Source organism: Zeus faber (assembly GCF_960531495.2).
Source record: "Zeus faber genome assembly, chromosome: 8".
Classification (NCBI taxonomy): domain Eukaryota; kingdom Metazoa; phylum Chordata; class Actinopteri; order Zeiformes; family Zeidae; genus Zeus; species Zeus faber.
Window position 1 is genome coordinate 9459700 of NC_137195.1, and position 15872 is coordinate 9475571.

The 15872-nt window shown below is 48.7% G+C and overlaps 1 protein-coding gene across 2 annotated transcripts in view; it reads right to left on the reverse strand.

Moving 5' to 3' along the window:
* Nucleotides 1-785: 785 nt before the first annotated feature.
* ptprub (protein tyrosine phosphatase receptor type Ub) overlaps nucleotides 786-15872 on the reverse strand; it is a gene marked incomplete at its 5' end in the record, with an annotated part of 145161 nt that continues 130074 nt past the window's right edge. For both annotated transcript variants that reach the window (XM_080004954.1, XM_080004955.1), the window contains 8 exons: nucleotides 786-862; nucleotides 1546-1681; nucleotides 4812-4969; nucleotides 6702-6827; nucleotides 8009-8323; nucleotides 10533-10682; nucleotides 11832-11967; nucleotides 13100-13254. In XM_080004954.1, coding sequence (XP_079861080.1) covers nucleotides 800-862; nucleotides 1546-1681; nucleotides 4812-4969; nucleotides 6702-6827; nucleotides 8009-8323; nucleotides 10533-10682; nucleotides 11832-11967; nucleotides 13100-13254 — 1239 coding nt within the window. In that variant the 3' untranslated portion in view covers nucleotides 786-799. The remainder of the gene's footprint in view (nucleotides 863-1545; nucleotides 1682-4811; nucleotides 4970-6701; nucleotides 6828-8008; nucleotides 8324-10532; nucleotides 10683-11831; nucleotides 11968-13099; nucleotides 13255-15872) is intronic.

Consider the following 15872-nt stretch of genomic DNA (forward strand, 5'->3'; position numbering starts at 1 on the left):
AGTTTGGCCCCCGGCGGGCCCCCCCTACACACCGGCCCACGCGGCCCGCCGTCACAGGAGACGGACAAACACTTGAGTTTTCCGACGGACGTACCTCTCTTTCCTTCGTCCGTCCGTCTTAACGTCGGAGGTTGGTTACGTTAAAACCGGCCCGGTCCCGATCTGGTTTTTTTTGGGGGGGGTGGGGTCGGATCTTTCGGGGTGGGGTAAGGCAGTTTATGGTATGGTAGAGAAGTCCTTTCGGGACAACAGCGAACCGCCGCTGGGGCGCCCTCGAGGAGCGAAACAATGACGTTTTCCGCGCGCGGTAAAAATGCTGCTGCGGCTGGAAATCCCCTCTGACCAAAACAGTGAAACACAGCCGAGGCGACCCTACCTCGCCTCCTTCTGCCTCTTCCTCTTCAGCGTGGACAGGTCCCGCGAAGCCTGGGATTTGAATACTCCTTTATTGCTACAGAAACACTTAGCACAAAAGAGCTTTTTTTTTTTATCGTCCCACGGCGAAGGAGGAGCCAACAAGAGCACAAAAATATCAAAAAAACGAAGGGGGGGGGGGGGGGGGGGGGAGATAAACACCACAGACGAGAAGAGTGAAATCACGGCTGTACATTAAAGGATAAAAGCTCGAAATCTCGACCGCTTTCCTCTTTTCTTTCCGACGCCCCCCCGCCTCCGAGCTGAAAATCCGTAGGTCCAAATCGAGAAGGTGGATGGGCCGATCGAGCCTCCCCCTCCCCCCGGGTGAGAGCGAGCCCCCCACCCGGTGGTGAGGCTGAGCTGCGACCGTCAAAGCATGTTGCTATCTCCCTTCGAAGCAGTCCAAGTACTCCAGGATGAGGTCGTAGCAGAAGCGGTACTGCTCCTGGGGGGGGGAGAGAAGACAACACAGAGACGCTTCACACGGCCGCTTCCCTGGCTGTGGCGGCTGGTTACGGCCAAATGGTCGATATGTGAACCTCCAATTATTAATTTGCACGGTCTGCTGTGCTTCTGTGAAAAACCCAAATTAAACTCAAGCAAACCAGGTCGCCGCGATTGTTTTTCTTTTTAAAGGCCGCCTCCAGCTCGGGTCCGGCGCTCCTGGTCAATTTCCCGCCAAGGCAGGAGAGAGACGGGCGCGCGCGGTCACTAAGAATCAAACAATGGCAACACCATGGCAACCGAAACCAATCCACGGAGGGGGCGAAGCGAACGTTTAAAAAGAAAAAATAGTTTTGCCGATTTTCACTGAATGGACTTGACCTCTCGTTGGCCCCGGAGGCAGAATAGGTGTAGAGAAAAGAATAATCATGCCTCTTTTGGAAAGTACGGCGTGGACTAAAATTTGTTATTTGTCGAAAACGCATTGGCATTGATGATGGACTCGTGTATTGCAGCCTAAAAACGGCTCAAAACAGCAAAAACACTGGAGGTGGCCTTTTAGGTACAAGCTTAAATTGTAGATTCACATAAAGAGACTGTGTCTCAACCACTGCAACCCACTTCAGAATGTTCCCGAAGGGCGCATATAACTACTGTATGAGATTCGGTGTCGGGTTTTCTCACCAGAGACTCCACCATGTTGGGTTTGGAGTTGCGTAGCGTCTTGACGGCGTAGAAGATGTCCACCATGTTCTGGTACTGGATCATCTCCAGCAGGATGGTGGAGGCGCAGAACGTCCCGCTGCGACCGCCGCCGTTACTGTGGGAGCGAGCGGGCGTTAATAACGCCGGAGCCGAGCCAGGCCCGAATGCTGTGCATGAAAATAGGGTGTTTCCTTTTTTTTTTTTTTTTTTTGTTTTTCTGATCAAGAGGTTTGGGTTTTATCAATGCTAAAAGTCAAAGTTACCTTAAGGCTAAAATAGGCTATTGCTCAGAAGTATTAGGACTAGGATTCACAGACCGGTGAGTCATCTGATGCTTAAATGCCAGATGCTCCGGTCCAGATGCAGAATGCAAAGTCCACATTCAATCCCATTGTAACCATCTGTCGTCTGCGTTGGTAAACATCAGGGGTTTGGTCAATTGTCTATTTATATATAGGTTCAGAATCTGAGAATTTACACTTAAAGGGCTGTGTTATAGTTAAAGCACATGCGATACTGGGTCTGATACCGATACAAATGCTCATTCAATGATCTCCAGTCATTCGCACGGCCTGAAATTTAGTAGAACATTCAACGCCCAATGTTTGTATGAAGATTTCAACGCAATCTAGCTCACATCTTTCAGAAAATTTCATTTTCTTTGTTGTGCACAGGTAATGAATTGTTGTCTTTGTCAACGTCAGGCCCAGACGAATCAGATGATACAAGACAACAGCAATTACAGCTTCTCATATGACCCTTGATGCAGGTTTCTCCAGCACTGACACCAACCACAGCTATTTTTGCCGGAATTCAGTGCACTTTCGCTGATTGATTACACAAGTTTAATGCATTTTTTAGGTTGATTAATGTGCATCCCATTTAAAAAAGGCTGGCGTGCACTTGCCGCGCATGGAACAAAATCCGACCGTTTCAAATATTTGGGCAAATGTGGTTGTTTTTGCATGAGCTTCCATCTAAAAAGGAGAAATTAACCGACCGAACGTGACCGAATGTCTTCCACAGCCATTTCGGTGAAATCAGCATCAGCGCCGCCGAAAAATGTGTAATGTGATAGCGTTGTTTGTTTCCTTCCTCCTCATCGGAAAACACCGGACATATGATACACAATAGATCGTTGTTGAAAAACAAAAACATTCCTTGAGAAAATCTTGTGGGGAGGGAAAAAAAAACCGACTGATGTACTGTAGCTGCATGGTGTGACGTTTGCCCTGGTTTTCTTAAACGAAACGCAATATCATTGAACGACCAGAGGACAATCCGCCTCCTCTCCCCCGAGACAGCCCCCGGGAGGGTGGGCACCGGAGCCTGAGTGGCCAATCCAAGGCTATATTAAAATAATCAATCCACGTCAGTGCCTCAGCAGTCCAGGATTTACTGTTGGGAGAACCAACATTCTGTATTAAGCTATAATTGATTTCATCTCCATAATCTCTCTTTCCCGGTTGTCGTGGGTAACGCTGTGTGACAGCACTGAGTGATGTGCTTTTGGATGGTTTTGGTGGGGGAAAGCGCGTGTGATGGGTTGGAAATGAGCTCGATGGCCCATTCATATTCACCAGCGGTGCTCTGCTTTGGGGTGGTGGGGGTGGGGTGGCTAGAAAGGAGTTGCAGCAAAGCCCGCAACTTCAAATTACCACATATCACGTTGCATGAGGCCAAATAACACAAGAATGCGGTTCAAGACACTGTGCTCTGAAACACTTTCGCGAGGCCACGCTACAAAGCACGTGAAGGACAAACCGGGGTGAGCACAAATCCTGTTTTAGCAACCAGGTTGGTTAGAGTCTTAGCGTAACTGTCGGCTTTAAAGGCCACAGAGTATAATTTGATTTGTGTGTTTCCACATCCTTTTGGGACGGCACTGACAAATCTGTCAAAGGCCCAAAAGGGCGACGCTAAACCCAGGCGTGAACGCACCCTAGACGCGTCGAGGATGCACCGATTGAACGCAGGATTTGTCGCCATTGTTCACCCCGGAATGTCCCAAGCACTTTTCTTGCTTGGTCTTGACTTCTTGCACGCCCCCATAATGACACTACTACTTACGGAATAAGTGGTGATTTGGATATTGAGCAGAGGAAACGCAATCCGAACGGTGAACCAAGACGCATGTTAAGACACCCTCTGAGGCCCGGTCTAAACTGGATTTCACCCCAATCTGGATGTATCTGAATCTGGATCCAAGGTACCAGGCCTGTACGGAGCCAAAGATGTAGCCGGAGTTCCTTTCCGAAAAACCATACAAAACAAGCGATTGAGAGTTGTCCCTAGGTGATAGATTCTGGAATGCAGCCAATGGATTGGTGGCTGCCGTAAGCCCCAAATAGGATTACACACGGTGGGCTTCACCAGAATAAAGGCCGAGAATTACCCCCAAACGTGCTTCCTGTGATGAATCCATCCTCCTAAGATCCTTCTGGATGGAATCTTTCGCTTCGGCATTACGGGCTTGCCGTCCGTCTCACGTCGCCTCCGCTGCTCTCACCGCACGCGGAAAGGCTCTGGGACTTGACCAATGACAAATTTAAGATTTTTCATTGACACCGCTTAGAGCCAATCATTTGGATCGCAAGTCATCAGGGGAACTAATACATCCTAGTCTTTGAAAGGGATGCTCCCAAAAGAAGGAGATGGTGTTTCAAGTCTGGACTGTCCAACCTACAGCTGGACGGACGGACACCCAAACCAGTAAGGACAACATCCACTGAAAAGACCTGCCCGGCTCTGCTGCTCAACCAAAAAACTCTGCTGCTCAACCAACATTCAAAGGTGACTTCAGAACCTTTGAATGTTGGTTGAGCAGCAGAGTTTTTTGCTTTCTTTAGTTGTATTGCACCTCTTTACGGAGCAAAAATAAATGCCCTCCGTTGTGTATAGTAGCAAGACGCGTACAAGCTGCCTCTGCAGATAACCGCTTGTAATGATGTGACTTCCACTTCAAGCTTCGCTTTAATTTTGAGTTAAGTGGTCAAAACCCCCAAGGCAAGAATTTGTCAATACAACACAACAAAGGAGAGAAAGCTGTTGCAATAAATTCATGTGAGAAAAAAAAGTCAATATCTTCAGTTATGACCGGCCAGATGCAATATGGGATCTTTAACATTTTTGTCATCCAAAGTCACTTTTGGCTTGAAGTGGGAGGAGCTATGGCATTCACCAACACTCCGTGGCGAGAACTTTTGGGAACTGAATGGGATGTCTTGTTTAGGCGTTATACTCACAGGCAGTGGACAACTGTGCGACCTTCCCCGCATTCCCTCTGCCACTTGTGCACTTGTGCCAGCAGGTTGAGGAACGCCTTCTTGGAGTCGGGGACGTCGCGATACGCCGACCAGCGCAGGAACTGGAACTGACACACCACCAGCTGGCCCTCCTGGAGCTGCAAGTGCAACACCAGACGTGAAACACACGGAACCTGAGTCGGCGTCAGCCGCCGAGCCGTCGCCTGTGTGTGTGTGTGTGTGTGTGTGTGTGTATGCGAGTGTGCGTGCGCGCGCGCGTGCATTTATCTCCGTGTGACTTTCCCGTGCAGGAGTTTGCGAATTTTTCTGCTGCCGCCGCGGCTCCCCGGGCCGTCTGGGGCCGACTGTCTCAGCCATGCTCGCTCAGCACTGAGGGCCTGAGATTTATGGCTTCACTGGTCTGACTGGGACCCGAGCCGAGCGGAGAGGAGGGATCTGTTTTTCCTGGTCTTCGTCCTTGTACAATCCTAGCTAACACTTAAGGAGCGGGGGAGCACTGTAAGTCACCCAAATTGGGCTGAGGGAAGACACCAATGATGCATGGAGGAATTGCCTCGGTGGAGGTGGGATTTACACAATATAGTGACTTTTACTACTCTGAGAGCGTCCCCTATCGCATATGCTTACGATGCGGGTTTCATCTCACACCCCATTCCCCTTCGTGCACACTAAAGGAAACATGAATACCAATGTGAAAGAGAGCGGGACGTGGAAAATCTTCATTAGCTTTCTCAAAGAGTTGATTTCTCGCGGAAAAAAGGGAGGCAGAGGAGGGGAATGACGGGGGCGGCGGATTCGCTGAGGTGAGGACGTGAACGAGGAGGAGGAGGAGGAGGAAGAAGAATCTTCATTTGTCACATTGGGGGGAGGAGATGGGCCGCGGTGCTTCATCCTGACAGCGGGGACCGGGGTCTGGACATATGTAGATTCCTAATCGGCTGCCAGCCGCTCTTTGCAAAAGCCCGATTGAAGCCATATCCGCATATACATAGACAATTACGCGAATGAAGTTTACATTTGCAGAAAGCAGAGTGTGACTGCCGTGAGCAAGCGCCTTTATGGCGGGAGGAGAAAGGGAGCGTCTATTTCATCTGGAGAGAGCACACAGCGACATCCCCTCCGCTCGCTGACAGAGCTGTCAGCGATCTCATTTCGCTTTCTGCTGCAACCCATTTCACCAGTTCTGCCTAATTTTCTACACGTCAGATGCCTCATTTAAATGTGCGACATGGTTTATGAACAAATGAGAGGGGGGGGACGACGACGTGTACTGCGGCGCCTGAGAGAACAACACTACAGTGGTAAAAATATGGCCTGCCTTAGGATACGAGTCCCCCCCCCCCCCCCCCCCCCCCCCGATGTGGTGACACCACCCTGGGTGGAGCAGACCTGCAGCAGGTGATAACAAGAAGAGAGCGGAAGATTTAACCGCCCGTGTTGCAGGCGTGTCAATGGGCTTCTCTCATGTTTTCCACACCGAGGGGACATTGCCGCTTTAACAGGCCAAAAAGTCAAATGAAGGACAGAAGAACTGTCAAGAGGGACGGAAATCAGTCTCTTCAAATTGTCCGTGCATCCTCAAGGCTAAAAGTGCTTATCCAGGTGAGGAGTTAGTCTGTAATTCAATCAATCGATTGTGTTTTTTTGATTAATTGTACATGGGAGGCTTACGCAAAAGAATTATCTTCAGCTTGAGGAAAAGCAAATTCTATCAGTAATGGTATCGGGGCAAATGTGACAAGCAAGTTCTTTTTTCGAGCAAAGACGGCTTTTTGCAAATCGTGTACGTAAAAGAAAAACAAAAAATGTCAAATACAACATCCACGAATAAAAACTAGAAGCCATTCTTCTCTGAGCGCGGGGACCTACCCGCGTCACGTTCTTCACCCTGAACAGGCGCGTGACGACGTCCTCGTCCGCCGACATGGACAGAAACTCCACCTCCATGGGTCCGTACTGCTGCAGGCCGGGCTCGGGCCAGTACTGGACGCAGGGCTGCAGGCGTGGGGGAGAGAAGGGAACAGATGAGGGATCAGCGGAGCCGCGGCGGGAAAGTGGCAGGCGGGTAAACAGGTATCCGTCATCCGTAGGGCGTAGATAAACGCGATAAACTTAAAGACTTCGACCGCACACAACAATTTGTAACACCAGGAAGTCCTGCGCGGTCACGGACGAGAGCCGCGGTTCAAACAATCTTCTCCGAGGCGACGTTTGTTTTATGGATGATGAAATTAAGTCAAGCGGGAAAGTGTGTGTGTGTGTGTGTGTGTGTGTGTGTGTGTGTTTGTGTGTGTGTGTGCGTGTGCGTGTGCGTGTTTGTGTCTGTGTGTGGTTTGCATGGAAAGATGAGGGCGGAGGGAAGGAGGGATTATCACACTGCAGCAGCAGCGGCGGCGGTGGTGGTGGCAGTGGTGGTGGTGTTGTTGCATAAGGGAACAACACCAACATGGAGGGAAAGATACGTGAGAGCGTTATGAGCCTCAAGCCTTCCAAACGAGGAGAGGGGTTACGCTAGGGCAGACGACAAACTTAGAAAAGAAAGCTCACACGAGGCAATTGAACCCAACTGTTAATACCAAAACGGCAAGGCGACCGCGGGAAAAAAAAAATTATATAGAACACCCAGATGTTCACGGAACACGAACATGAACACGGCAGTCCTTGGAGGGCAGGTGGCTAAACGTGGGAAAACAAACAAAAAACATCCGAGTATGCTTTTTTTTTTGGAATATTTGAATTGTTCTTTCAGGAGAATTTTCTTTTTTTTTTTTCATTTACCACAGGTACAGGCATCATCGTCCCAATAAAAAAATCCAAATAAGGGATGGTTCCTTATGCACTGCGAAAGAAGGTCAGGGATTGTAACGCTGGGAGACCGAAAGAGGCTCATAAGGAGAATGCGGTAAACCAACAAAAGAGGACCTTGAGACACGGCTGGAGGGTAAAGCCGGCCTATTATCCCCGGCTCTGCCTTGAAACAGGGGAGCGGGCCTGGGGGGGCGGGAGGCGGTGTTATCGGGCTGTGCCTTGAGATCAATGTGATCAGAGATCAAAGCCCCCGCAATGTGGCGCGAAGGAACTAATCTCAAACACAATGGAAATTCAGAAAAGAAAGTTAGACGAGGGAAGTCGAGGGCGAGAGGGAGGAAACATAAAAAAAGGGCAGAGAGTCTCACCCAGGCGGAGTTGGACTGGTTGAGCTGGTTGAGCATCACCACGGCCGTGCAGCCGTAGTCGAACACCAGCCTCCAGAAGTCGGCGGTGGTGCCCGGCAGCGGGTGCGGGGTGACGATCAGCGCGGCGGGCCGGTGGAAGCTGTCGGTGAGCGCGGCGTTGATGTAGTTGTTGCTCTCGCCCTCGGTGGTGACCAGGAAGGCCAGGGCGCGGTCCGGCGGCAGCACGTCCATGCTGCGGTTCTTCTCGCGGTTCCTGGGCAGCAGGGCGATGCTGCACTCCTCCACGTCCAGGTGGGGCGTCACCGAGTTGAGCGTCTGGAGGGCGCGGGCGGCGGGAAAAGCAAGGGCACTCGGTGAGCGCGGAGCCACCCGGGCGCGCGGATTAGGCGGCGGCGAGGCTCGCAAGCGATTCGTTCGCGGCGAAACAAATCGCTCAAATTGCTCGGGGAGCCAGGAGCCACCCCAGCAAGTTGTTCGTTCGCGACTAAGTAACTGCGGCCGGGCAAACAGGCACAAATCCTTTTACTCGGGCGCTCTTGAAGAGCTGTATCTCCAAAAAGAGACAAACTTTAAATCGCTCGCGTAGCTCTAATGATTTTATAACGCCACTGAACACCACGGCAACGGGCTGATTAAGCAAAAGCAATAAATGCTTCATTATGCCGGCGTCTCAATAAAGGGAAACGATCCGCCCGCCCCCCAAACTCAAAACTAAATATTTGCGAATCAATTATGTTTGATTAACATCATGTTTACGCTGGCGCACCCAGACAATGCAGGGATTTTTGAGTGGTAATTCATACACGGCATAAATAATAGATCTGTGCATCGCGGAGCGGTGGTCCCTCTCGGGCGCTGGAGGAAACCGTCAGCGTCAGGGCCAGCGCGGATGCTGCGGCGCAGGAAGGTTTTTTAGGAGCAATGTCAGACGGATGGGTTTCCAAGATCAAAGGCGACGTCTTTTTCGTCCGCGATGAGCGAAACCGCTTGTAACCGGAGTGCCGCCGCCGCCGCCTCCCATTTTTTTTCTCCCGGAAACCCCGGCGATAAATCACCCAGGTAATGAATCCGGCGTAATTCACACGGAGAGTATAACAAAAATACATAATGTGGAATCAAAGGAGATGCGCGGGGCTCGCCGCGCCGTTACTTTGAAATGCAAAAGCTCCGAATCGATGCAGCGGCGAGTTGATCAGCCAGGAGGGAGGCGCGTGTGGGGAACACAGCTGCTGCTCTAAACTCCTCATCAACATCTAATAAAATGTTCACAGACCACATTCCCACAAACCACGCGGGGGGAACTTCAATGACAATGACGTGTGTTCAAAGTGAAATAAAACACCATCAGACACAAACACACTCACTTGAATTCATCAGTAGGATTTCCCCCCCCCCCCCATAATCCTCGTGTTTACTTTGAAATGTCAGAACCAAGTATTTTTATTTTTTATTCCTTTCCACCACTCGGGGAGTTGATGTAATTAGTCCGTCGCCCAAATTCAAACAGGGACGTCTTCTGGTGCCGAGACGTCGCCTCTTTTCGTACGACGTTCACGTTCCAGGGCGGGTTCAGATGTCACACATGGAAGGAAGGCTTTTTTGGCGGGTTATTATTAAAGCTTGCCTTGGATATTTCCGTTTATTTCCCGTTTAATTCCAGACGGCGTTTACAAATTGCAAATCGGCCACGAATGCTTTGTGAAGTGTGCGACGTGTCGTTGCTGTCGACGCTTTAATCACAGACGGGCAGATTCCACTCTGTGGTCATTTCTGAGGATGCACTTTTGTGGCATTTATCCACCATGTTGTTAAGTATCCATCTATCCATCAACCCATTAACCCATCATCCATCTGCCCATCTACCCCTCTACCCATCTACCCCTCTATCCATCAACCCATCTATCCATTTACCCATCAACCCACCTTTTCATCTCCCTATATATCCATCTACCCATCTATCCATCTACCTATATATCCATCCAACCATCTATCCATCTACATATATATTCATCTACCCATCTACCCATCTATCCATCTACCCATCTATTTATCTATCCGTCTACCCATCTATCCATCTATCTATATATCCATCTCCCTATATATCCATCTACCCATCAACCTATAGATCCATCTATCCGTCTACCCATCTATCCATCTCCCTATATATCCATCTACCCATCTATTTATCTATCCGTCTACCCATCTATCCATCTATCTATATATCCATCTCCCTATATATCCATCTACCCATCAACCTATAGATCCATCTATCTGTCTACCCATAAACCCATATATCCATCTATCCAAATATCCATCTATCCATCGACTCATCTACCCATCCATCTGTTCCTCTTGAACCACTTAATTAGTCACAGGAAAACTAAAATATCCAAGTGATATTTTTCACACCACTGTTCTTCAGCTGATGACACAAACTGTAAAGGGCAGAACAATCCAACTTGACTGACCACTGCCGCTGCATTAAAGCCCCTCCGTGGATCTAGGAACAATGTGTTTGACCGACCTGGAACTCTTCGCGTAGCTGTGAGGAATTGCTCTGGGAGTCTATTCGCAGCATCTCTTTGTAGGTGATGGCGAATTCGTTCACCAAGATGGCCGTCTCTCCACACAGACAAGCCTCCAAAATGGCATCGTGGATAAAGATGTACTGCTCCTGCAGAGAGGCGATAAAAAAAAAGAACACAAGTCAGATAGCAAGGAGCGCGTGTGTGTACATATGGACTAATAATCAGCAAGGTGAACAACGGACAATGTATGTTTTTAACACGCCTCATGATGAATTAAACATGTGCCACACGGTTTAAATCTGTATCAAAGAGCCAGTGGAAATAATAAATACATAATTATGAGCCAACAAAGACTTGGCACCGGCAAATAACGCCAACTGCAGTATGCAGCTGAGTCAATATTTCATTAACATAATAGGGAATGCATATGCAAATCGTCGCCATATCTGGAAAATATCACTTTCCTCGGCAGAATATTAAGACACAATTCGAGCGTTATCTGCGGAGCTGCTGCCTTGACCTTTACAGGGCATCATCCATTCCCCTCACTCACTGGACTCATGAATGACAAGAGCGAGAAAAGTTTAACTCCTAAAAAGCCATTTGTTTCAATCGGCATTTACACATCTCGCCTTTTTTTTTTTATGCGACTGCTATTTTTTTTTAAAGATATATTATGAGTAGTTTTGACATGTGTTCTTGCTTTTATTTAATGTCGACAATTTTCTTTTTTAAGTTTTTTTTTTTTAATGTTTGGCCTAGAGTTATGTTAGTTGTTTTTTTTTGTGAAGCACTTTGTGACTTAAGTCTTAAAGAGCACTATATAGAGTGCATTATTTATTAATATTATTATTATTATTATGAATATAATTATTATAAAGAAATGGGCAAAAAGCTGCAATCCTTGAAACTTTGCCAGTAGAATGAGTGAAGGGCAGTGGTGACAGGAAAATTAAATGTTGCCACGTCTACTCCAACCGTCACCACAGGAGGCGAACCGAAATTACAAAAAGACATTTCCTCCCCGCGGCAAAGTGAGAAGACGTCCGCTAATGGAAAATGTTTTGTGGATGGCGATGCCTTGTTGGGTCACGGTAAACACGTGTGGATCGTCCCCCCCCCCCCCAAAAAAAATAACACACACACCGGCGCTATGCCCGCTGTGTGTGTGTGTGTGTGTGTGTGTGTGTGTGTGTGTGTGTGTGTGTGTGTGTGTGGCTACCCCCGGCGGCAGTGTGACATAGTGGGAGCCTCGCCGTGTGTGCTTTTTATTCCGTGCGAACGGGGAACCCGACCTCCGTCTGGATCATGTTGATGCGTCGCGAGCAGAGCGTCTTGACGCAGTTGTAGATGTCCACCACGCCCTCGCACTCCGCCATGTCCAACATGACGTCCAGCACGATGTAGCAGCCGGTGCGGCCCGCCCCCGCGCTGCCAACGCAACAATGACATCTGTTGTTACCATCTCAGAGGATTATATCAACAAGCGCTTAACTTGGCAAAAAAAAAAATTATGTCAATAAAACGCTTGACGCAATTGGAATGATAAGACGTGCAATGGCTATAATGTTTGCTTTGGGGAAAAAAAAATTAATCCAACAGAACTCTGCGGTTAAACCGCACAACAAAGCACTTAGCATAATGGTGATGTGCACGGCAGCTGCAGGCAAGAATAGAAGTAATACCTCATCGCAGCACCGAAACACAAAATATATCACGAACATATCAGGTAAACATCACTATATGACGGGATAATGTACAACCAGATGGTCACCATCACAATTAACCCTCGCCAGGGTGATTTTGTTTCACCCTTGATCTTGTTTATGTATTATTTATTATCATCCCGTTTATTACATGGATGCATATTAAATGAAATAACACATTGTACTCAAAGATGTATTCAATAATGCGGCATTTTTACTGTTATTTATGCGAAATTGAACACGCCTCCAAGTCCCCCGCTGTGGGGATCAACTTTTTTCACACGAGCGGCTTTTTTTTTTTTCCATTCAATTAGAAAACAGAGTAAAATAAAAACACACTTTCTAAAATTGCTTTGTTTGGAAAAAAACATGGCTCTGATCTGAGCCATGGAGTGCGATGCTCAGCGTAATGGTCCGGTCCACTTTAGGGTTGTCTGAAATCGTATTCCAAAATTCTTCGTTGAGGATAACAGGTCAGCGTTTATAAATTTCGACCCCCCTGACATGTTGTTTTTACATTTTTAGGGGGCCTCAAGTCTTAATTAGGTAGGTCAGACCCCCCACTTATTAATGCCCCCCGTAATTTGAACTATGCACTGTAGTTCCTATGTAGGGCCACAATTAGATTACCATGTCATTTCTTACCAATCAGAATCGAGTATTCCACAGAGCCGTGCAATAATTAGTAACAATCACTGTGACAAAAAAAGCACAGAAATAACTTAACACTTAGTAAACAACTGAGTAAAATGTTTGTCCATAAATATCGTCTTGACACATAACATGAAATATTTCCACAGTATTGTTTATAATAGATGTTGCGGAGTTGTGTTGTTTTTCTTTCGTGCCCCGCTCACCTGCAGTGGACCACCACGGGGCCGGCGTCGGGCGGCGTGGAGGCCTTGACCCTGCGTATGAAGGCCAGGAGGCCCGTGGCGTGGAAGGGCACGCCGTGCTCCGGCCACGACGTGAAGTGGAACTGCCGCACCTCGTGCTTGGCCGAGTAGCCCCTCTGTCCACACAACACAACGGAGGGCGGGTAAGCGTCGCAGACCAATGCACCACGCTGGTCTGCGAATCCCTCTCTATTACCGCAGGCCCCGCTACCATCCATCCACCCATATCCATCCATCCATATCCATCCATCCATCCATCCACATCCATCCACCCATATCCATCCATCCATCCATCCATCCATCCATCCACATCCATCCACCCATCCATATCCATCCATCCACCCATCCATCCATCCACATCCATCCATCCATCCATCCATATCCATCCATCCATCCATATCCATCCACCCATATCTATCCATCCATCCATCCACCCATCCATGCATATCCACCCATCCATCCATCCACCCATCCATGCATATCCTTCCATCCATCCATCCATCCATATGCATCCATCCACCCATATCCATCCATCCATTCATCCATATCCATCCATCCACCCATATCCATCCATCCATCCATCCATCCATCCATGCATATCCATCCGTCCATCAATCCATATCCATCCATCCATCCATCCATCCACCCATCCATGCATATCCATCCATCCATCCACCCATATCCATCCATCCATCCATATCCATCCATCCACCCATATCCATCCATATCCATCCATATCCATCTATATCCATCCATCCATCCATCCATGCATATCCATCCATCCACCCACCCATCCATGCATATCCTTCCATCCATCCATCCATCCATCCATATGCATCCATCCACCCATATCCATCCATCCATTCATCCATATCCATCCATCCACCCATATCCATCCATCCATCCATCCACCCATCCATGCATATCCATCCATCCATCCATCCACCCATATCCATCCATCTATCCATATCCATCCATCTATCCATATCCATCCATCCACCCATATCCATCCATATCCATCTATATCCATCCATCCATCCACCCATCCATGCATATCCATCCATCCACCCATCCATGCATATCCATCCATCCATCCATCCACCCATCCATGCATATCCATCCATCCATCCACCCACCCATCCATGCATATCCATCCATCCATCCACCCATCCATGCATATCCATCCATATCAATCCATCAACCCATAACCATCCATCCATCCATTCATCCATCCGCCCGCCGCAGTGACTGATTTGATGGGGTGTGTTTTTTTTAAGGTTCAGTCCGGGGACAGGAGGGGAGGAGAGGACGGATGGACGGGGGAGGTCACGTGGGGTGTCAGGTGCTGGGGGACAGTAAAGGCTGTTGGAGGTGATGCTCGGCAGCAGCTGCGGCGTGACAGACAGACAGACAGACAGACACGGCGACAGGATTTACTGACTCCCCTGCAGCTCGGGAGGGGGGGGGGGGGGGCGCTGGGAGCTTTCCCCCACCTCTCATCCTCCTCCTCCTCCTCCTCCTCGTCCTCCTGCTCTACTGGGAGGCTGTTGCAGGCACACAGCAATTTCTACTACTGAGCCGCAACGACAGAGAAAAGTGACGCCAAAGCTAAGATTTGAGGAAAAGAGTTCCTCTGAAAAAAATACACAGGAGCAAAAGGAGGCTGTGAAACCCCCCAAATTCTTTCCAGATTCGAATAAGTCCCGGTGGCAGTGTGATGACAGTAAGATGATAATGTCGTGTTTGTGCTCCCTTCATTCCAGTGGGGCTCCGGGACCTTCGCACCAGAGACCCCTGGGGAGACTGACGGCAGGGAGGCCCCCGGGAGCAGCAACGCAGCTTCAAAACGCTGCGGCACGAGCTGAAAAGGTGTGTCTGTCTGTGTGTGTGTGTGTGTGTGTGTGTGTGTGTGCGTGTGTGCGCGTGTGCACGTGTGCGCGTGTGTGTGTGTGTGTGTGTGTGTGTGTGTAGGCTGGTTGTAATTCCTGACAATGCAAGTGTGTTTACCAAAAAGTGACCCTCATACCCACGAGCAGCATACTGTACGTTTACTTCCAAACCTTCCATCGGCAGAACGGTTCATTCACTTTTGGTTCCGCAACCGAAAAGAATCATATCAATCAGTCGGTGTTTTGCACACTTTTTACAAAGAAACAATCCCACGGCACAATACCACCGTCCTGGTAGACCCGAAAAACGCAGGAATCATGCAGAGCTGAGCTTATTATTATGGCGGACTAATAGTCAGTGACGCACCGCTCACAAACGATTCATTCGTAGCGAACAAATCTTTGGGGAGCGGGGAGCCGCTCGGAGTGGTGAGTGAACTTGCAAACTGAAAAGAATTACCGACGACTGAATTAAAGTCCAAGGCAAAAAGAAAAAAGAAGACCAATGCGTTTGGAGTAATTCATATTGAATGGGACTGGTTTACAAGTTTACAAAATAAATAATTTGGACGGAATAGAGCCGAGCCGACTCTTCTGACGCTCCTTCATCGTTCAGAAAGGAAAAGCTCCTTTTTACCGAGTGACTGGCCAAGAGCCGACCTCACGAAAGGGTCGAACCTCACGTCAGCGCGACGCGGCCGTCACCTTCGGCGCGGAACACATTGTGATGAAGACGGAGCCGTTATTTTGGCTGCAACAAATGAGCTGTACAAAGCACAGCCTTGCAGGTTCGATCCCGCAACACAAGATGTCACTTCCGTTATTTTGCGTTTCATTTTTCATTT